The sequence below is a fragment of the Carcharodon carcharias genome, chromosome 4, assembly GCF_017639515.1.
Source record: "Carcharodon carcharias isolate sCarCar2 chromosome 4, sCarCar2.pri, whole genome shotgun sequence".
NCBI lineage: Eukaryota > Metazoa > Chordata > Chondrichthyes > Lamniformes > Lamnidae > Carcharodon > Carcharodon carcharias.
The window spans coordinates 163872496-163894582 of NC_054470.1; the positions used below are offsets into that span (position 1 = coordinate 163872496).

General features: G+C 43.5%; 1 protein-coding gene across 1 annotated transcript in view; it reads left to right on the top strand.

The window, feature by feature from the left end:
- The window catches only part of thbs4a (thrombospondin 4a), a 118024-nt gene extending 97657 nt beyond the window's left edge, over positions 1-20367 (top strand). Inside the window, exons 15-22 of the mRNA XM_041186018.1 lie at positions 940-992; positions 3629-3822; positions 5578-5756; positions 6601-6649; positions 7692-7888; positions 9928-10100; positions 15457-15596; positions 20146-20367. Coding sequence (XP_041041952.1) covers positions 940-992; positions 3629-3822; positions 5578-5756; positions 6601-6649; positions 7692-7888; positions 9928-10100; positions 15457-15596; positions 20146-20192 — 1032 coding nt within the window. The 3' untranslated portion in view covers positions 20193-20367. The remainder of the gene's footprint in view (positions 1-939; positions 993-3628; positions 3823-5577; positions 5757-6600; positions 6650-7691; positions 7889-9927; positions 10101-15456; positions 15597-20145) is intronic.
- The last annotated feature ends 1720 nt before the right edge of the window (positions 20368-22087 follow it).

Consider the following 22087-nt stretch of genomic DNA (forward strand, 5'->3'; position numbering starts at 1 on the left):
CCTGACACTTGTGTGGCACGAATGTTACTTGCCACTTATCAAGCCAAGCCTGAATGTTGCCCAGGCCTGGTTGATAATATAAACAGAATAGAATGGTCTTTTGGTGTCCCTCTACTAGAACTCAATTTATGAAGTAAAAGGTTTTTCCCTGTCCTGTACCTAAGGTAAAAATGCTTGATGTTAAGTGGGTGAAATAAGGATGTATCAACAAGCTATTTGGCTTGATAATCCCAAAAAAATTATCAAAAAATTCTCTGCAAATACAATGTTCATACATAATCTGTCAATGATTATTAAAATTATTTCTAAATATATAACAGATTTAGGGATCTGAAACTCAAATCACCCACTTGTAAAGACTGCAATATAACATAATAAAATGTATAACTTGTCTAGTTATTAGTTCTCTTTCCGACAATAATATAAGCATGTTTTGGCTAGTATGGAATAATTCCCTCAGTGCAAGTGACATGTTTCAACATCTATAGATCATTATCAGTAAATCTTATTTTGGTAAGTGTGTTTCCTGTTGACTTACATTAAAGAGAGAAGTTTTTTTCATTCTTTCACAGGATGTTGGCATCGCTGGCTGGGCCAACATTTATTGCCCATCCCTAGTTGCCCTTGAGAAGGTGGTGGTAATATTTTGGTGAAAATCTGGTTACTTTTATTTGAAGATTCTTGTTTCCAGTGAGAGGAAAATGATCCTCCTTCTATGCTGGCAGAATCCTGAAATTTCTTGCTCAGTCCCTACAAAAAAATGTCTTTATTCTTCTAAGTGTGGTTTGCACCTGTGAATCACTTTTTCGAACTGCACTCTATATCGATTTGTGCAGGGTGCTATGTGTATTCCTGTGCAGGCCAATTTTGTTTGTTTGTGCAGTGCTTTGTGAGCTGTTTCCTTTTCCCATAACACTCAATGTTTCTTTCTGTTTATAGTCAGACATCGATAATGATCTTGTTGGAGATTCCTGTGACACAAATCAAGACAGGTAACTTGTTACAATGGTCAGATATCTCTAAAATGTACTGTCTCTCCTTGGTAAGAAAAGGGACACAGTCTTCCCTGTGCTATTTAAAAGGAGGCTTTAACTTATAGCTGAGGAGGGGGTTAAGGAATCATTAGTTGTTTGCTACAACACTGTAACATACATGCAAGCTGCGCTCGCAATTCTTTCAATGCAATAATCTCTAAAAGACATTTAGCAATTACAATAAAAAAGATGTCTATTACATCTAATTCCAAACTTCAATATTTAAATTTTAATGTTGAATTTTTAAAGAGAAAGAGGTAAAGATCACACCCATTGGAAGGTCCTAATGTCCTTTCGGGAAGGAAACCTGCCACCACTACATAGTCTGGTGTAAAGTCTTTCAATATTTTTAAGGCAGTGCTAGATAGATTCCTGAAAGCAAGTGGGTGAAAGGTTATTGGGGGTAGGCAGGAATGTGGAGTTGAGATTACAATCAGATCAACCATGATCTTATTGAATGGCAGAGCAGGCTCGAGGGGCTGAGTGGCATATCCTGCTCCTAATTCATATGTTCATATGTAATGTGGTTGACTCTTAACTGCCCTCTAAAATGGCCTAGCAAGCTACTCATTTCAGGGGCAATTAGGGATGGGTAACAAATGCTGATCTTGCCAGCGATGTCCACACCCCATGAAAGAATTAATTTTTAAAAAAGATCAATGTGGTAAGTTCCATGGGCCATGTTAACTGCCTGCCTGCCTAGTTTCTATTGACCTTACCTCCCTTTGGTTACTTAACCCTTTTTTTTTCAATCTGCTATGTCACACACTGTACTCTTTTTGAGTGAGAATAATGAGTCTATAAGCCTCTGGCAGCAAAGCTCTCTAACCATCCATTAGAATATGCTTCAGAGTCATCTAAATAGCATATCATTAGTTCTTTCCTGCTTTCTAACAGAGATAACGTAATAATTACTGGAGGTGCAGTATTTTTGATCACAGTCTGAGCCAAACCCTAATGGCCCTTGCTGAAATCTGAATGCGTGAGCACTAAGAGCTTACATCCTAACATTCTGTGCTGTACTATAGGTACCTCAGTAAACTACATTAACAACCCACTTTGTTTGGGTTTAAACAGCCTGACAGCGTTTAAACCCGCTTCAGCGTAAGGCATTGCCTCACTTCCAAGTGGCATTTAATGAGGGGTGACTACTACAAGCACGCAAATACTTTATCAAAATGCTAGAAGGCTGTGCTGACTCAGACAAACATCCGAAGAATATCTCATTCTTTCTGGAGATTATTTTCACTATTTGAATGTCAAGATCACCAACAGGGAGCTATTTGCAGCCTTTACACGCTTTTGAGATGTTTTCTGACTAGGTGTTGGTTATTCACTACCTGTTCCATTTATAGAAATGTCGGAAATTTAAACCCAATTTTCTGCCACGACATCAACTGCTACTGAAGCACGTTTGCCTGCGAAATGATTGCAAGAAAAGGCATGCAGTCCTGGAATACATTGGGATTGCCTCAACATCCTGCCATCACTTCAGCAGGTGGAGCCTCTAAACGGTGCAATTGCGTGGAAATGACAGTTTACATCATTTCCCTAGGAATTCCGCTGCTCTTCCAAAGTTACGGAAGGAGGTTGGGAAATACCCATGGATAGTCACGGCCTAAGCAACTGCTAAGCTGCTGTCCAGTTGGTGATTTTTGTGAGCATCCTTTTTGTCACGCTGTCTTTAGAAGTCGATGCAGAAGCTTGACCCCATTCATACTGACTTCAGAATCTGGATATAGCCTCTTAAATCTTTCTTCCTTGGTTTGAAACAGGCATTTAGTCAGCTGTTAGAAGAATATCCTCTTGGGCCCATTTTGACCTAATTCCATTGACGTTTGAGGGCACCATACTTTGCAGGAATCTTTTTTGAACTGAGCTCTTGGGTGGGGTGGTTCTGCTACCAGGGCTGCACATTGGAAATCTGGCTATAGGAAAATCACATACAGTGCACACCGAAATTTGAGATACAGACTTGTAGTGGGCAATTCTTCCCATCATGAAGTGGAAAATTATTCCTGTGAAGTACACTCAAATATCAATGGGTTTGATTCATGATCAGCCCATGCAAATATTTTGTCTGGCTTACCCATGGTCAAAGCACGCTTGGGTCAATGAGCATGTGATAACCTTTAAAACCACAGTGGCAGCAGTAACATATTGCATTCCTTATATGATTTCCTTAAAGGAAGTGGAAAGTATGCCATTTGTTGACAAATCTTGCTTAACATTTCAACACATGTAAACTTACAAATGGGGGAAAGTTGAATTTTCACATGTGCGGACACTTCCATTGATATCTGGTGATGTTCTGTACATAACCTAATAAACCAAGGCCTTCACTAGGTGTGCATGAATAAGTATGTGTGCACCTGTGTGTGTGTGCGTTTGAGAGCTGGACCTATAGTTTACATTCAGTAATATAAATATAACTGCAAATAAAGTGTCCAAAAAGTGACAATAGCTTGTGGATTATTTATAACAGCTACTTGAAGCTCTTGTCAAGTACTAAAATGTGGAAGAAAGGAGATTAAAAGAGAGAAACATGTAGCTAAAATGCTATTGTGTTTCAATACACTGTTTTGCTTTGACAGTGATGGAGATGGGCACCAAGACAGCAATGACAACTGCCCCACCGTCATTAACAGCTCCCAATTGGACACAGATAAGGATGGACTTGGAGATGAATGCGACGATGATGATGACAATGATGGAATTCCGGATGTTTTTCCACCTGGCCCAGATAATTGCAGGCTGGTAGCCAATCCAGGGCAGGAGGATGATAACTGTGAGTACTACTCATGTCCAAAAACATAAGTTTGGAACAAGAAAGGCTAATTGGCACATCAAATCTGTCCTTTACAAAAGGTCATGTAGAATTTACACTGTTGGGGATTCTGCCCAATCTAACCACAAGTAACAACTTCCAAATAGATTATACACTACAAACTTTCTTACTGAGCCTTGAAGCTAATTGAACAAAGTTCTAGAATATGAATTAAATGTTGCTTTCTATATTATTTAACCTTGAATTGATCCCACAGATAATGTTTGTCATGATCCTAACAGGGGGTTCCATTTTCATCCATTTAGAACATTCGATTACCTACACTTAGCCTTCCAATTTCCATCTTCCAACTTTATTCAACATAGCATTTATGAAAAGTTTATTCCACGTAATTGCTCATTTCTTCTAATTTTCAGTGTTGCTAAGCTTTGTTTTTTTTTCCACTTCCGGTCTTTGATCAAGTTGAAGTGAAATAACCTGTTTTAGATAGGCAGGGTGGAATTTAATGCCCTCCCCTGCGGTGAGTTTGGTGGAGGGGGGCATTTAATCGGACAGGAGGGTGCCAGGCAGGGTCCCTGCCACCTTCCTGCCTCTGCTCCGATTAAGTTGTGACAACTAATGCCCACCTAAGGGCCTCATCTCGGCACCATTGGTACTCACTGAGTGTCAGATGGAAGACTTGCCTTGTGGGAAGCTTGAACAGCAAACCCTGTCGGGGTTGCTTGTGGGCTGCTGGAGTGGGGGTGTTGGTGGGGGGCTGTCCCTCGTTCTAAGGCATTCAGTGCCTGATTGCAGGACTCAGCATCGGGAATTCGGGAAGTTGGGGAGGAGGAGGTATGGGACCGCTGGGAGCCAAGTCCTGCACACTGCCAATTCCCCCTTCCCCAGCCCGGGACCTCTAACTGGCAGGCCAGACCCCCGTCATCTACATTAAATTCTGCCTGTTATCTGTGTTCTTACATATCTTAAGACCTGTAGCATCACCCACAATCTTTTACTTTTGTGACAAGTTTAATACTGTGAACCATTAATTGCATTCCAAGCTGAAGTCACAGAATTGTCATTGTTGTTTTTCTCTGTACTCTCATGGGGCCAAGAATCCAAGAATCTGTTCACCCCTCTCTGATTTCCCAGAGGGGACTTGGCTGGAGGGTGTGAGCAGAAGGGGTTCCGAAGCTGGAAATGTCCTCATCCCCTGGGAGAACAGAAACAACCAGGTGCACCCAGTGAACAGAGTGCTGCAGGGGCCCAGTTGAACTCCATACCTGGCTGTGACTTAGATACCCAATGACTTTGAAGGTTATTGATTTACATGGATTACAACCTTTTCCCTCAATTTGATCGATTATAATGTGATGGTGACAACACTTGAAACTCAGAACTGCTCTTTGGTTACAGCAATTGTTTTATTGTTTGAAGCTGAGTTTGGAAATTTCGTGTAATATGACCAAGGTCTATTCAACATTAAAAATGCAACATTTCATTGAATGCAGGGAATGTGTAATACAATATTGTAATAAGGAATTATGTTCAGTCCATGTAATTGGTTGTAAAGACCAACCTAATTCAATATTACAAACAGCAATTCAACTTAAAAGTGTCCCCTAATCTTGGTTCTTCGTCCGTGGCCTGCTGCTATGACATTTTAATATTTATTGGTTTAAAAAATACAGATTATTAACAGCAACTATCATCCCATCTGAAACGTGATAAAAGTGTATTTTATACTTACTGTGCTTTCATTGTTTTATTCAGTTGATGGAGTGGGAGATATTTGTGAAGGTGATTTCGATCATGATACAATCATTGACAGAATAGATGTTTGTCCTGAGAATGCAGAGGTGACTCTAACTGATTTCAGAGCTTACCAAACTGTTGTTCTCGACCCTGAAGGAGATGCACAAATTGATCCAAACTGGGTTGTACTTAACCAGGTGAGAATAGCTTTTATTATTTTACAGTAATAATTTTTAAAATATATCTGGAATACATCAGTGTTTTGAGACTATGTATTTGATTGGCAGCTGTCTATCCCTGAAGCCCCTCCCTAAACTTCTCTGTCTGTCTTAGGCACTGCAATTTCCTCTCTACTCCTTTATGTGATTAAAATCTTGACCAAACTCTTTGACCAAGTTTTCAGTCAAATTTTGTCTGATAATGCTCCTGTGAGGTGCCTTTGGACATCTTACTATGTTAAAGGTGTTATAAATGTAAGATCAATTCCTTTGTTACCTCTACATTCAACCAATCCAATGCCCTCCTGGCTGCCTCCTTCCGTGCACCTTCAATAATCTTTAATTTATCCAAAACTCTGCTGCCCGCATCCTAGCTCGCATCGAGTCCTGTTCATCCCTGTGCTTACTGATCAACATTGGCTCCTGGTCTGATACCATATTGATTTTAAAAGTCTCATTCTTGTTTTCAAGTCCTTCCATGGCCCTATCTCTGTAATCTCCTACACTCCTAGAGCCTGCTGAAATCTTGCAATGCATATCCCCAATTTTCATTGCCCCACCACTGGCAGCGATGCCTTTAATTACTGAGCCCTAAGCTCTAGAACTCCCTTCCTCAACCTCTCGGCCTCTCTATATCTCTCTCTCTCTCTCTCTTGCTCTAAGGCACTGGGTAAAACCTAATTTGACCAAACATTTTGTCACTTAAGTGCCTCAGTGTCAAACTTTGTTTGATAATCACTCCTGTGAAATGCATTAAATGTACTATATAAATGCAAGTTGTCGTTACTGTTGTCGTTTTCCATAACCAATTGATTCGTTACAGGGTATGGAAATTGTGCAGACGATGAACAGTGATCCTGGCCTGGCAGTTGGTATGTGAAATCATACAGCACATTTCAGTTTATAGGTGTCCTTGTTTTAGCTTTAGAATATTGGTAGTCAATAACAGTCATCAAACCTGATAGAAAGCTCAAATCAATTAGATACAGAGGAGGTTTCATCTTCTTTTGGAAGTGGTAAACTATTTGGAATGAACACTAGTAAATTTATTCCTCTATTCTGCCAAAGCTCTCCTCTGTAGATTTATCCTTGACCTTCGTCAATCCCTGTTCTTCACTTTTCTTGGTTCTTATGTTTCACTCCCACTCGTCACCTCTCTTCTGCTGCTTTAGCTGGTTCACGCTGCTAACGCTGGAGGCTTTTACACCATTCTGCTGAACTCCAAAATGAATGTCTCCTGGTTCATGGTTGACTCCTGCTTGGCCTGTGATTTCACTCTAGGCATTGCCCACACCCCATAAAATTAGAGGGCAGTTGGGAAGGTGGCAGGAAGGCCACTCGGGGAATTTTACAGGCCGTCCCCATCTGCAAGCCTGCCGGCTGGAGACCGTGAAATCCTGCCCCATGTCTTAAAACATAATAAATCACTATCAGCTATTAAGCTCCATTTATCCCTAGAGAAAGTTCAGTGCTTTGAACTGGGAGTTATAAATCAGTTCATAATAAACATAAGATGGTCACTAATAAATCCAACAAGGAATTCAGGAGAAACCTCGAGAATGGTTAGAATGTGGAATTTGCTACCACACAGAGTAGTTGAGGCGAATTGCACAGATGCATTTAATAGGAAACTAAATGAGTACATGGGGTGAAAGGAAGAAGGATATGCTGATAAAGTGAAGTAAGGTGGGCGGAGGCTTGGATGCATTAAAGACATCAGCATAGATCTGTTGGGCTGAATGGCCTGTTTCTGTCCTGCAATTATTGTGTAATTCTATGTAGTTCCAAATAGTTTAATGTCTGCTATATTTCAGCTTTATCATTTTTAAAGTATTTACACTATTTGATGACTAGTCTTCATTATGAATGAACAATGGTCAGCAGGACTGACAGCTGATTTTTGTGACCTTACAGGTTATACTGCTTTTAATGGAGTTGATTTTGAAGGCACTTTCCATGTAAACACCATGACAGACGACGACTATGCTGGGTTTATATTTGGATATCAGGACAGTTCTAGCTTCTATGTGGTGATGTGGAAACAGACTGAGCAGACCTACTGGCAAGCTACCCCATTCCGTGCAGTGGCCGAGCCTGGTATTCAGCTAAAGGTACACTGAGAACCAGAGTCGATTGTTTAAATTCTCCCAGGGACAATCAAGTGGCTTTGAGGGAGTTTGAGTGGTGTTCCAAATTAAAAACTGGAATAGCCCTTCCTGATGAGTATGCTAGCAAGTGCAGTATATGCCCACCGTGCTAATGACAAATCCTGAAATCAGGGTCGCCGTGCATTTACCCCAGTGCCATAAGCCTGGATGTTGGGAATCTTTATATGGGCACAAACTCTGTATGGGTACAAATTAGCCACCATTTCACCTATTACTTATGCACAAGCACAGGCTGGAAACTTCCCTGGGGCCTCTCCCAATCCGTCGCCACAACAGCTGTGGTGTTAATGGGATTCCTTCTGATCATCTGTTTAAGTTACAGTAGCCGAGTGCAAGAACCCACATGGAACTTCTCAGCTTTGTTACTTTGTAACTTCACAATACTTTCTTTCACGTTTTTGGCCTTAATGGCAGGGATGTAGAGAAGGGACAAGATATCTGGGCTCGGAGGGGGAGATCAGTGATCAAAGTGGAAGAAAAAGAAAGACTGTGATCGGCAGAGTGCAGGTCATGGCTTCCTTGAGCAGCCGTGTTGGGGGGGTGCGTGGGGGTGAGCAATCCCACTCCTCCTGACCCACAAGGAGAGCTGCAAAAGACACTTGCCTTCTTGAGATGGCTGCTGCCACCTCCCATCCGCTGCCCAGTTTCCTCAGCAATGGGAAACCCGCCCAGCAAGTGTTAAATTTAAATTGGGCTCCCAATTACACTGTGAGAGCCTGATTTCCAATTGTTAATGAGCTGCCTCACCTTCTGATGGTGGGACATTCTCACAACACAAAATCCACTGCCATAAAAATGCCAGCCAGAAAGGTTGCAGTAGATTGATGCCACACCCCCAGTTTTTAGCTCTAAACCTCTCTCATTCCTAATCCTTGTATGTTCAGTTGGTCTGCCAAAGAGGTTCTGAATTTTGTTTGGTTGAACATTAACTGTTTCTTGATAACACATAACTATGTACATATATACAGGGTATAACCCAAGCAATAAACTAACTCCATGCTTGCTTCTACACAGGCCTCTGTACATGCCACCACGGATTCTAGTCTCAGGTCATGTGTCTCATTACATCACACTGTGGGCAGTACTGTTTCCCAGCCCCACATGAACCCTTGCTATGCCAGATACCCTAATACTACAACCCTCTCCCACTCATTGTGAGTGGATTGACATCAAGACCAGTATTTCTCATATATGTCACTACCTCTGCTTAAGATGTATTTTTTCACATTGTTTTAACTTTGAACTGCTTTCTTGCAACCCCCATTCGTCCAGCTGTTGTTTCGAGGTCAACGTTATTGAAATAAGTTGACCCTGCAAAGTCACATGCAGTCAATATACTTCCAACTAGCTTTACACAAGCTCTTAAATATCCAACGTCACTGCCATGTTGGGGCTATGATGATTTAATATTCACATAATTGGTTTTTCCTGATTAGCTGAGTTAAAGGCTTTGGTTGATTTTTTTTTTGTGTTTCCCTCGCACCTTACCACCACACTTTTTCAATACTGAATACAAACTACCTTGTGGCAGTTCTCCCTGTGTGCTTCCGGGATAGTTTTCACCTCAGCATACTGAGTTTGCCAAGTCTTCTTGGGTATGTCCAATTCCCATGAGTTTTGCAGAAAGAGCAGCCTTCACATGCTGTCAAGAATTCTTAGTAAGAGGACTCTAGTGTGCACTTCTGGCACAGGATGAAAGCTGATAGCATTGTAACTTCCTCCCAAAATGGTGTCCCAAAGAAGGCCATTGAATATAAGTGTTAACTGAAGTTGTTACTTGCTTTAATTTGGCTCCATTGCCCTCAATTATTAGTCTAATCCCTCATATTTGCAAAAATGAAACATAGAATGTGATAGGAAATGTATTTGCGTATGGCAACTAAAGGGATTTTCAAAGTTGCCATTTTACCTTTTTAATTGCTTATTGAGATTGATGCTATACCTGTAATAGTTTTAATTTCCTGTCATGCTTGGTCCTTTAGGCAGTCAAGTCAAACACTGGACCAGGTGAGCATCTACGAAATGCACTCTGGCACACAGGAGACACCACAGACCAGGTCCGACTACTATGGAAAGACCCCAGAGATGTGGGTTGGGAAGACAAGGTCTCTTACCGCTGGTTTTTGCAGCATAGACCCCAAGTTGGATATATCAGGTAGAGTGAAAATCTGTTGCTATATATGAATCAGATCCCAGTTAGTTCTTTTCTTTCTATTATGTAAAACATCTTGATAAAACTAGACCTATTAACCACATCCACGTTCATACCTAGAGTGAAACCATTTATAATGTACCCCAGATACCAAAAGTATATCAATTACTATGAATAAAGAAAAAACTGTTCAGTTTATCCTATCTCACCATCCCAGAAGATGGTTTTTGCCTCCACTTCTGTAGCTGCAAATTAATTTCATACGTTGATCACTCTTCTATGAAGAAGAACTTCTTGATATCAGTCCCAAATTGTGGAACACATCTGAGGGGCTGAATGGCTTATTTCTGTACCTATGTTCGAAATCTGTGATTTATTAGCCTGAATTTCTCAGCATGTGCTTTAATTTTACTATTTGTTTAGAAATAATAGTCCAGATTAACCTTTTCTATACCATTTGCCATTTTATATACCAGAATTAAATCACCTCGAGCATCTCCTTTCATGGCTGAAAACTCCCAGGGAGCTCAGATCTTTCCTCATACCTCTGACACTGGGGGTGGAACTTAATGCCCTCCCCCATAGTAAGGTTGGTGGTTGGGGGGGTATTTAATCAGACAGGAGGGTGGAAGGTCAGAACCCTGTCACCTTCCCCTCCACACCACAATTAAGTCCGTGGTGGAAAGGCCCATGGATGGCCTTCCAGCCCCACCACCAATTGAGGCCCTTAAGTGGGCAATTAATGCCAACTTACGGGCCTCGTCCTGCCCCTGTTGGTATTAACCCAATAGCAGGTGAGGGGGTTTGCCATGTGAGAAGCATGAGAAGCAAACCTGTGTGGCAATCTCTAACTCATAGGCACCCAGTGCCTGATCGAGGCATCCAGCATTGGGAAAGGGAGGGCCCGTAAAAGCCAACCCTGCCCTTAATGTTGAACCCCCCCCCCCACTCAACTCACCTGTTGCCTGGGATCCAGTGACGCTCCTAAACCTCAAGCAGGTGTCGTACTGGCAGCAACCACCAGCTTCCTGGCGGCACTGCCTCTGATTGGCTGACAGGACATTCGCCTCCAGGGGTCCATGATCCTAGGGAAGGCCAGCCACTGTACAGTTATGTAATTTTGTGAGTCTTTCCTAAAAGAGGCAATGAGGGCTCTCCAGTTGGTAGGCAAGACCTCCACTGCATCCATTAAATACCGCCCTAGGAATCCCCAATTCCTGATTCTTCCTTGAAGCTCGGTGACTAGAATTGGACATGGTGTTCAAGATATAGTTTCAACATAAATTCTTTTGACATTGAAGAGCATTTTTTGACATTAATGGTTTTTTGCTCTGCGTTGATTGGGTTCTTTGGTCATTGAGTCTATTTAGACCCTTCACTCTCTCTCAAATTCATCCTTATCCATTTCGATATAACTTACTGAGGTTGTGGCTGAAATCCTCTGCCCTTCCCTGTGGCGGGTTTGTTGGTGGGTGGGGGGGGGGGATAATTTAATCAGGTGGAAGAGTAGCGAGTCGGGACCCCACCGCCTTCCCGCCTTCACCCCGGTTAAGTGCTTGGTGGGAAGGCCTGTGTTCCCACACTGCCTCCAGTTGAGGCCTTTAATTTGCCAAGTTTTGCCCAGTAAGAGCCATCTGCTGCCCCTACTGCTGACTGCCCACCCACCCTCAACACCCCCTCCCCTGCGATCTGCGATCCCCTTCCTGACATCTGATTCCCACCATCACTTCCCTGTGGCCTGGGTCCCTCTTCAATCTGAGGCCTCCCCGGTGGCACTGCAAACTACAGAAGAACTCCTGACCGATTGGCTCTTGGTGTGCAGGACCTCCTCTCCCTGGATCCTTGTTCCAAGGGAAAGGCCCGCCATTGGCCTGTTAAGTACCTGAGTGGCAAAAGATTCAGTGGGCCTTCTTGAAAAGAGGCGACCCAGGATGCTTGCTGACTCTGCAGCTGGTGGCTTAGACTCCCGTTGCCTCCTCAAGGTTCTACCCATGGAACCAAAGGACAGGAAAAGTTCAGTTGGTTCAAGCCTGCCCCACATGAATGATTGTTAGACCCCCCTTCCCCAGTGTAGTCATGTAATCTCCTGAGGGAGGCAACATAAAACCGAGAGGAAAACAGGACCAATAGGGAACATTTCTCTCCGCCACCCTCTAGCAACCAAAACCAGCCCAGGCGATCATGGACCAGAGTTATTTAGATCCACGTGATGGATTCTCTATCCAGTCAGGAATTATCAGGCCCTATTTTAAAGGCACAGAGAATCAGGACCCAGCATACCAGGCAGTATTTGTAAGAGGCTCGCTACTCTCACGGAAAAGAAGAACCATCCGACATCCACCCTACTCTTACATCTCTTAAACTCATATCCCTTGGATTTCCATGCTATCCCTTTTCTTTCATTGGTGTCAAAACACAGCCCACTGTCATCCGTCACAAAGCTTTGGATCTTTGGCTCCATACTGGATCATTAATCTGACCATTATGTTGTTAAAAGTTCCAAATACATGATGAACTCCTTTGTTGAGCTTTGGCATCCTAAATGGGAGTCATGTTATTGTTTACCACAAAGGGAAAGTAAATTGAGCGAGGTGTAAAAGAGGCTGCTGATTTGCTATCGCCCATGTTCAGTCCAGGAATGATGGTTATAATTAGCCCTCGTGAGCTTGCATTGATGGAGAACCGCAACAGTGGTTGCTGTCACATTAATAACTCAGGATTAAAGATTCACAGGTTTCACCGCTGAATCCTGTTGGTAAAACAAAAAGGCCATCAACCTCACCCCTCCAACTGCACTGTGCTCATTGCCCTGACGCGTGCTTATCCTATAATTTACACTGAATCACAGCACAAATGCAATACCCTATGCCTACAAGCAGAATGCTTCAAATGTATTGCATAATTAAAACTTAAACTGCTGAAGCTCCCTGATGGCCCAGAGGCAAGAGGCCTGCTATATTAATAAGATGTTCTGACCATATGGGCACAAGTTCAGTGCCTAATTTGTGTTGGGCTACCTTGTCTCAGCTGGGAGAACAATAGATTATGTAATTGGCTTTAGTCATGCTGAGCTATTAAAGATAATTATCAGCCAGGATAGTGGCTCCTGATTATTATCCAGAAACCTCTGCTGGGAATATGCTGCACAGCCAACTATCCTGCTCATACTCAGCAGCTAAAAATATTACTTTGATGACTGAATTTCCCCAGCTACACCCTTTGGGAAAGAGCCAAGTTAAGTAACGGGCAAAGAATACTTTATTGTGGTAGGAACAGGGGAAAGGAAAAAGGTTGGCCTAGCAATTTGTTTAACAGTTGGGTTCAGGGAGTAATCCCTACTGCGCCTGAGAGGTAGGCCCCAGATGTACCCAATATTGGGCCTATGACATCACTTAAATAAGAAGCCTGATTGAAAGGCTTGGCTTCCAGTCTGCCAGGGAGCCACAGCCTCAGATAGGGAGTCTGCAGCTGCTGCTGTGTTATTGGAAGTGTGAAGTCCTTTCCACAAACTTTAGGGGGCGGGTTCAGATCATCTGATCCCCGGCGTGGGGGAGGGGGGAAGTGGTGGGGTGTGGGGTGGGGAATTGGGGGCAGGGGGGTCTTCATTTCCAAGGGTGGGAAAGAAGTTTGATCCTGGGGAAAGGTCTTTGTATGCGGTTAGGGAATTACAATTTAAGTCAAGAGAGTAAACTTGGGATGGGACTGGCCGGGGTGGGTTGCAGGGGGAGAGGTTCTCTAGACGTACAAGCAGTGCCACTTTCACCTTCTTCAAGCAACCGTGATTCCTGAGGCCTTGCAAATCTGGCCGATGAGGGTTAAATCTGCGAAACAGATGAAATCAGGGGCTGCGATCTCATTAAAATATTTCAATAGCAAGCCCACCTCCTGGGAAAGGGTTGGCTGATCGGCCCTTTTTTTGCCTCTGGTAAACCCGGAAGCAGGCGGGTTGGGGACTGGTTTGACCTTTTGAAAGCTGTAACAAATCACCCAACCCCAAAACATCTGCTTTCAGGGGAGTTGAAGGGGGGTTGCATGGAGGTAAAATTCAACCTGAGAAGTCCGAGGGTGGTTTGCAGTCCAGTTGGGATGTTAATATTTTCAAAATCTCAAACCTGACCCCAAGGCAACTCCAAACCCTCCCATTTCGGGATTTAACAGGAACAGGATGGAGGAGCAGGTTAACTCTTAGGAGTCTGGTTAACCATTTAAATATCTTATAGAGGCTGCGTGCTTCATATTTATCCTGTTTTGCCTAGTTAACCCTGTCAGCTGGGATTCCCAGTCCTCAGGATACCTGGCAGCTGAAGGGAAGGGCTGTTTCCTGAAAAAGCCTTTACAGCAGTGGTTGGGGGTCACGAGTGCTCCCCCCCCAGCCCACCGAGCTTATTTCCTTCCTTGGAATCATCAACCTCCCGACCATTGGACATCCCCACAATTGGGGATCAGAACCCCACCCCAAGATCAGGGCCTGCACCCCCCTCCCCCACAAACAATCCCCAGTGACCCCAACAGGACTACTCTCGAAACTCTAGCCTGTCAACTAGGCTGGCTTTAGGGCAATGTTCCCTCAGATTTCTGTTTACTTTGTGTAGCCGGCTTGTTGACCTATGTGGGCCCTTAAAGATTTTCACATAAGGTGCATCTTAAAGGGGACATTGCTCATACATGGCATATTTTCTCCATGTGTGGCACATTCCTGCACACCCATGCTCCCAGGCCAAGAACCAACTCACAAAACCTGCCTTGGCCAATATCTAGGCCTATGTTTCCACTTGTGGGGCACCCCAGAACTATGGATAGTAAATATAATACTGTAATTAATAAATCCAATCAGGAATTCAGGGGCATCTTCCTATCCCAAAGAATAGTTTGAATGTTGAATACCACATTGAGAAGTTGAAGCAAATAGCATAGGTGCCTTTAAGGAGAAACCAGAGAGAAAGAAATGAAAGGATATGCTGACTGGGTCAGACGAAGTAAGGTGGGAGGAGGTCCATGTGGAACATAAGACCAGCACAAGACTGGTTGCAGTGCTGTAAAGTCTATGTAGTCTCATGTATTGCCCCTACATCATACAGCTTTTAAAGAGCCACCACTAGTGTCACTAGAGTAAAGACCATATTATTGGCCCAGGATTTCTAATCAGTACTCAAAAAAGATTTTCATCCTCTTTACTTTTGGATCCTCCTGAAAAACCCCCACCTCTTTGATTAAGCTTTTGGTTGCCTCCCCATTCTCTCCTCCCTGAAGTGCCTTAGGACATTTATCAATGTTGACAGAACTGAAAGAACTGAAGTAAGGTAAATGTATGCAAAGGTTAAGATGTTGTAGTTCATGATAGCTGGTGTGCTTTTTACAGGGCGAGGTTTTATGAAGGTTCTGATCTGGTGGCTGATTCTGGAGTTACAATAGACACCACCATGCGAGGCGGACGACTGGGTGTCTTCTGTTTTTCCCAGGAAAACATTATCTGGTCCAATCTCAAATACCGTTGCAATGGTAAGGAGCTGTTGTCCCTCGCTGTTTGTGTGGAAATGCTATCAGCATCAGCAATTAACAATAAAGTGGAATCTGAAAATGCACAGCAGGTCCAGCGATATCTGTAAAGACAGACTGAGCAACCATCCATCAGAACTGAAAGCTCAGTAAAACCCTTTGTAGAGTTGAGCAATGCAAAGAGAGGAGATCAACTGCTACAGCTCTGGGTCAGGAATGTTACCCCCTTTCAAGGAGGAGTTGTTAGAGGGGCTGATAATATAATGGAGAGATTATTTCACATTAGGATCACATTTGCGAATACGACATATGACCGTACGAATTAAGAGCAGGAGTAGGCCACTTGGGCCCTCGAGCCTGCTCTGCCATTCAACAAGATCATGGCTGGTCTGATTGTAACCTCAACTCCACATTCCCACCTACCCCCGATAACCTTTCACCCCTTTGCTTATCAAGAATCTATCTAGCTCTGCTTTAAAAATATTCAAAGATTCTGCTTCCACCATTTTTTGAGGAAGACAGTTCCAAAGACTTATGACCCACTGAGAGAAAAAAATTCTCCTCATCTCTGTCTTAAATAGGCGATCCCTTATTTTTAAACTGTGACCCTCTAGATTCTCCCACAGAAGGAAACATCCTCTCCGCATAGACCCATCTATCTTTAGTCTCTTCAGTATATATATGGTAACCTAGTAGCTGCAGTACTGGACTAACAATTAAATCTCACCATGGTAAACTGGGAAATTGAATTCAGTGAATCTGGTAATTTGTGCATGAGTATCAGGTAAAATAATGAAAGTTGCTGAGATTGTTGTAAAAACACAGCTCACTCACTAACGTCCTTCAGTGAGGGGAACCTAGCCATATCTTCACAGTCTGACCTACGTGCGGCTCTTGTCACACACTCTATGCGGTTCTTAATGGCTCTGGGCAACTGGCCAATAAATGTGGCCCCCTGCCAGTGGCTCCCACATTCTGAGAACAAATGAAAAGAAAAGAGGCCACAATGTGAGCGACAGCTTAGGGGATGCACCTGTGAAAATTGCCAACTCTCACAGAAAGCATGTTTGTGGCCCTGTGGAAAGAGGTAAAACGGACAGGTCTTGCATGTGCTCCAGTTGCACGGGGAGGAGCCTGGGTGATGGAAGAATGAAATAAAGGCAGAAAATGTTGGAGCTACTCAGCAGGTCTGGCAGCCTCTGTGGGGAGAGAAACAGAGTTAACGTTTCAGGTCATGACCTTTCATCAGAAGCTGTGATGATGGAGGAATGAGCAGTGTACCCCATAAATCAAAGAGGAAAACATGTGTTTGCTGATAGGATTGTGTTGAAGGTGGCAAAATGCTGGATGGTTGTCTGATAATTTTGGAGCCTAGTGGAGTGGAGCATGAGGACATAGAGATCCTGCTATTATTATGAGAACAGGAATACGGGATGATTGCAGTAAATCTGAAATACATATACTAGGGCTGAGGGAAAACCTGTTTACTATCCATTAAGACCATTAAACTGCTTCTCTGTGACATGTGTCATTATTCCTAACTCTTGCTCATCTCTGTCATTAATCCCTCTCCCTCTTGTTCAGCCCAGTAAAGGGGATCCTTATGATCTACCAGTTTCCAGTTTTGATAAAGGCAGTACTCCCAAAAAGTTAATCTCTCTTTCTCCAATTTAGATGCTGGTGGACTTCCTACTTTTTACGTTTTTATTTCAAATTCCCAGCATTTGTTTAGAAGAGGAGTAATTTATTTAGGATGAAGGTATATAATTTGAGAAATCAGCATGTTCAAACCTGATACAACTGATCTTTGGTTAGATCAGAATCAATATTTAGCTGCTCCTGTAGCAAATCTCAATTTTAATTAACACAGCAGACATTGGCCGGGATAATATGGGGGGTGGGGTGGACAACGTGCCCCCCACCCCCTAGAAACAATGCCAACATCCTCTACACTGACTCCCCGGGGCAGTTTAATGAGGGCCGAGACACTTTAGAGCCATTCACAATTGCTATTTGGCGTAAGATTATTTTATTCCGGATGGTTTGTCCTTTTTAGTACAGTGTTTGGGGCCCTGAATTTGATTTCTTTTTATTGTTATTCATTCATTCAGAAGGCCAGCATTTATTGCCCATCCTTAGTTGCCCTTGAGAAGGTGGTGCGGAGCCTTCTTCAATAATGATTTGAACTCATATTCACAACACCCCTTTCTAGATGCAGTTACCTTCGAAAGGAGAGAGCTATCTGGGAATATCAGCACAAATAACCTGAGGGACTTGAAACTGAAATAGAGTGTGGTTAGATAAATCCAACTGCACCAAGCAAAGTCAATTAAACCATTTTCCTAATATCCTGCCCAACATTTATCCCTCAGCTAATGCCACCAAAAAGCAGATTAATTGACCATTCATTAATCTTTTTGCTTTTGATGAGATTTTGCTATGTGTAAGACAGTTACTGCACTGCATTGAGTTTGTTTTCCCTTTCACTGTTGCCTCACATTTTAATGGGAGCTAAAGCAGCTTACCCATCGTAACATAGAATTGTCTTGGAGAGATCCAGGCACAGACACAAACCCAAAAAATCTGTGGGTCCCCTTCACCAAAGACAGAACTGGACTTCTGCTCATTGACTATTTGTATCCCAGACCCTGCTCGAATTCCTGGAGTCATTGGATGGGCAGCCCTATCATTGGTAGTATAGCTAGGGAAACTGCTTTTGGAGCCAGTCCACAGCACTAAAGAACTGGGATGCAACCAACCAGAAACTTTGAACATTTTTTTTAAATGACTGGTTCCTAATTATGCAATCTGCTCCATGCTCAGCTACCACAGCAAACTGGCCCCTTGGCTTCATTTCTGCCAAGGTGAGGTGCTGGCAAAAATGCCCCATGTGGCCATGTCGGAGGCAGGAATTCGGGCAGAAGACATCATCCTGCCAATTCTGTCTGCTCGGGTGGAGCGCATGAAGTACCTGCCCCTACTTTTGGCAGGAACTTCCACACCGTATTAAGCGGGGGCACAGACTCACTGTAACTGGATCCCAGCCAACATTCTGACCCTGGCCCCAGACAGTTCCTGAGGAACACAAGAAAATGCGTGGCTATTCGAAACCTTTGCATTTTTACATCACCAGTGGAAGCCTGGTTGCTTTCTGCTTCTCACAATTGTTCTTAAAGGTTTGTACTGTGACATTCCCTCTCCACTCCTGACATCACTGCTATGTCTCACAGTGAATTATATGGGACACTGTGCCTGATTTATAGCTATTATTAACCATACAACATTTTGGTTTATTAAAAAAGGAATCTGTTGCCATTTCAAAGCCAGCAATGTGGAGTTTGTAGTGTGACTGGGGAGCTCCAGCCAGATGCAGAGATTACTCTCAATAATGTGTTGCAGAGAAATAAATTAATCATGTCACAGGCAATGGGCTGTATTTCTCTGCCACGCAACTTTGTGTGAATCAGAACATGATAAAAAGATTGACATTTAGAATTTCAGTTTCCACTTATTAAATAGATAATCTCTAGATTAAATGATAGTTCGACATCCATGTCATAAAAATCTATGAGGATATCCAGGGGCTTTTATGAAAGAGTTTCTTCCTTCATCGTTAACAAACTAGGAAATTTAACGGGGCTGAATTTTGCGTGCCCCCAGCTGGGTGCCCACCCCACCACCTTCCCACCCAATCTCGAGCTCAGCCTCATAATATGAAGGTTGGGCAGGCGCCAAAATCGGCAGCCCACCCGCCATATTTAAATAAGTACCTAAAGGTCAATTAGGCTTGTTATCAAGCCAACTGGCCTTGATAATACGCTGACCGCACCATTAAACGGTTGGCATGGGCAGTCAGGCAGGAGTGGGCAGCCCGATTTTTTTCTCCCTGAGATGGTTAAAGGGCGGGTAGGAAGGGGGGGTGGTGGGTGTCGCCCTTCAGGGGCTGCCCTTGCCGATTGCGGAGCGGCCTCCCTAAGTTTGAGCACCCACTTCCTTCCTACCCGTTCCTGCTATTAAACCCACCCCTCACCCCAACGGCCGCCGCCCCCCCACCCACCACCTCTCTCCCTAACCTACCCAAACTATCCTGACCCAAGACCCCAAACTTAATTGCTCTAGGTATCCTTCGGCTGCAGTCCCAGCAGCGACCACTGACACGATCTTAGAGGGTGTCACCATGGCCACCATGATGTATACTGCTCAGATTTTGCCTATGAGAAAACTGATGACATTTATGTTCTTATGAAAGAATGAAGGGTTGCCCCTCATAATTATTATTACAAATCATTTGAGTTAAAAAATTAATATGATTATTTATATCTATTTGCTGTTCATATTCATTGCCTAAAGCACATAACTGGTGTCGGAATAATTAGGGCACACCACATGTGCCAAGTCTCTGGCACCTCTGCCAACAGAATCACAACATCAATTTCCAAAACCACTGGGGAATATCAAATACCCCGCCCCTGCTTCTGAAGAGATCCTCAGTGTCCAGAGTATAACTTCTTTTGTGAGGATTTGAGTTAACAATCAGTAACTTTCTTTTCAGATACAGTTCCTGAAGATTTCCAGGAGTTTCGGGCACAGCAGTTGTAGCCACTTCTTGAAGAGGCTGTAGCAGAGAGGTCCACGAGAAGCTAGTCCTGACTATCTGGGGGATAAAACAGCTGGGAAAGGAAGAATTGTGCTTAACAAGTAATGTAAACATAGTTTATGTTACAGAGCTGTCTCTGACACTTATATGAGACATTCCAATAAAATATTTTAAGAAGCCATGTTTAACCACATTGCTCTATTTGTGTTTTTTAGTTTAACACTATAGCAGAAACTGTATGACTTTCAAAATGTTAATTAAATCAACTATTAATGGCATACTTATTTATTCTAAAGCAGATTTTGCTCCATAATATATCACACTGTATAAAATGTCCATTTTCTTTTTCTAATTTGTTCTTGGATGTGGGTGACGCTGACGAGCTTGGTTATACTGCCCATCCCTATCCTATCTGCTGTTTAGGAAATGACGTTGGTTTGCTGGTGGCTGAAGCAAGATAAAGCACTACTACCATAAATCTGAAGAAAATTGCACAGAACTGCAATTGTCCAGTTTAAGCCCATGTCCTACTAATTTATTTTTTATTCAATCACGGGATGTGGGCTTCACAGGCTGGGCCAACATTTATTGCCCATCCCTAGTTGCCTTTGAGAAGGTGGTGATGCGCTGCCTTCTTGAACCGCTGCAGTCTATGTGGTGTAGATACACCCACAGTGCTGTTAGGAAGGGAGTTCCAAGATTTTGTCCCAGCAACAGTGAAGGAACAGCGATATATTTCCAAGTCAGGATGGTGAGTGACTTGGAGGGGAACTTCCAGGTGATGGTGTTTCCATGTATCTGCTGCCCTTGTCCTTCTAGATGGTAGTGATCGTGAGTTTGGAAGGTGCTGTCCAAAGATGCTGTTCAATAATGTTCTTTAGGATAGGAAAATTGCTGACCTTACCAGGTTCAGCCCATTTGTGGCTTCAGTTCAACACTATTGTGAATAACTCTTTAACTGCCTCTAATTGGCCTAGCAAGCCTTTCAATTATACCAAACTGCTGAAGAAGAAAACCTGACACCATAGCACAATACGGTTGGTATGGGCAGGTGGGTGGGATTGGACAAGCCCTTTTTTTGTGGCCTAGATCAGAAAAAGGCAGGAAGGAGGGGGAGCACTTCATTGAGGAGGTGCTCTGTGTGCATCAGGGGCACCTCCCCCAAGGCGACACCCCTCCCCCTACCTTCCATGCAATCACCACTCCAATGGCGAGCAGTCTGCCTCCCCATAAAATGCAGCCCAAAGTACAACAATATGCCCTCAAAGGGCAAAACATCTCTGAGCATTGTACAGGATTGTTATGTTTAAGCAACTCAAAACACAACATTTAAGTGCCATGGCAAGTGGATGGTTTTAAAGTGATTCTATGTCATTATTGTAAATGTGCAGCAAACCTTGATAGTCAGCCTTCAATAAAAAAATTAAAATGAAATAGTCACTTGACAGTGATTTTGCCTTGATTGACCAATTAGTGGTCAGAGGGTTGGCTCACCATCCAATTAAGGTTGGTGGACGGGCTGTTGAAGCTGGAGGGCCAATAGGAGGTCATCCAGAGCTCAGGCAAGCTGCAGCCTGCCTTTTCAGGTAGGAGAGAGAGAGTGCTTCCATCATAAGGCATCCTCTAAGTACCCTCCACAGAATGGCCTCCGGCCACAGATTTGACCGGGTAGGTGGGGTGGGCCTCAAAGCCTTCCTGAAGTACTGATCCCACCCCTCCCCCAATCTCCGATCTCTTACTGGAAGGCTACCTCCAGGCAACTGGCCCAGTTCCCAACACTTGCGAGAAGCTAGTCCTTCCGCCTTAATCCGGCCTCCAGGAAAAGGATGATGATGGCAAAATGACGCACTGGTAAGCAGCACAAGTTCTCATGTCTATCTGCCTCTGCACTCACCCC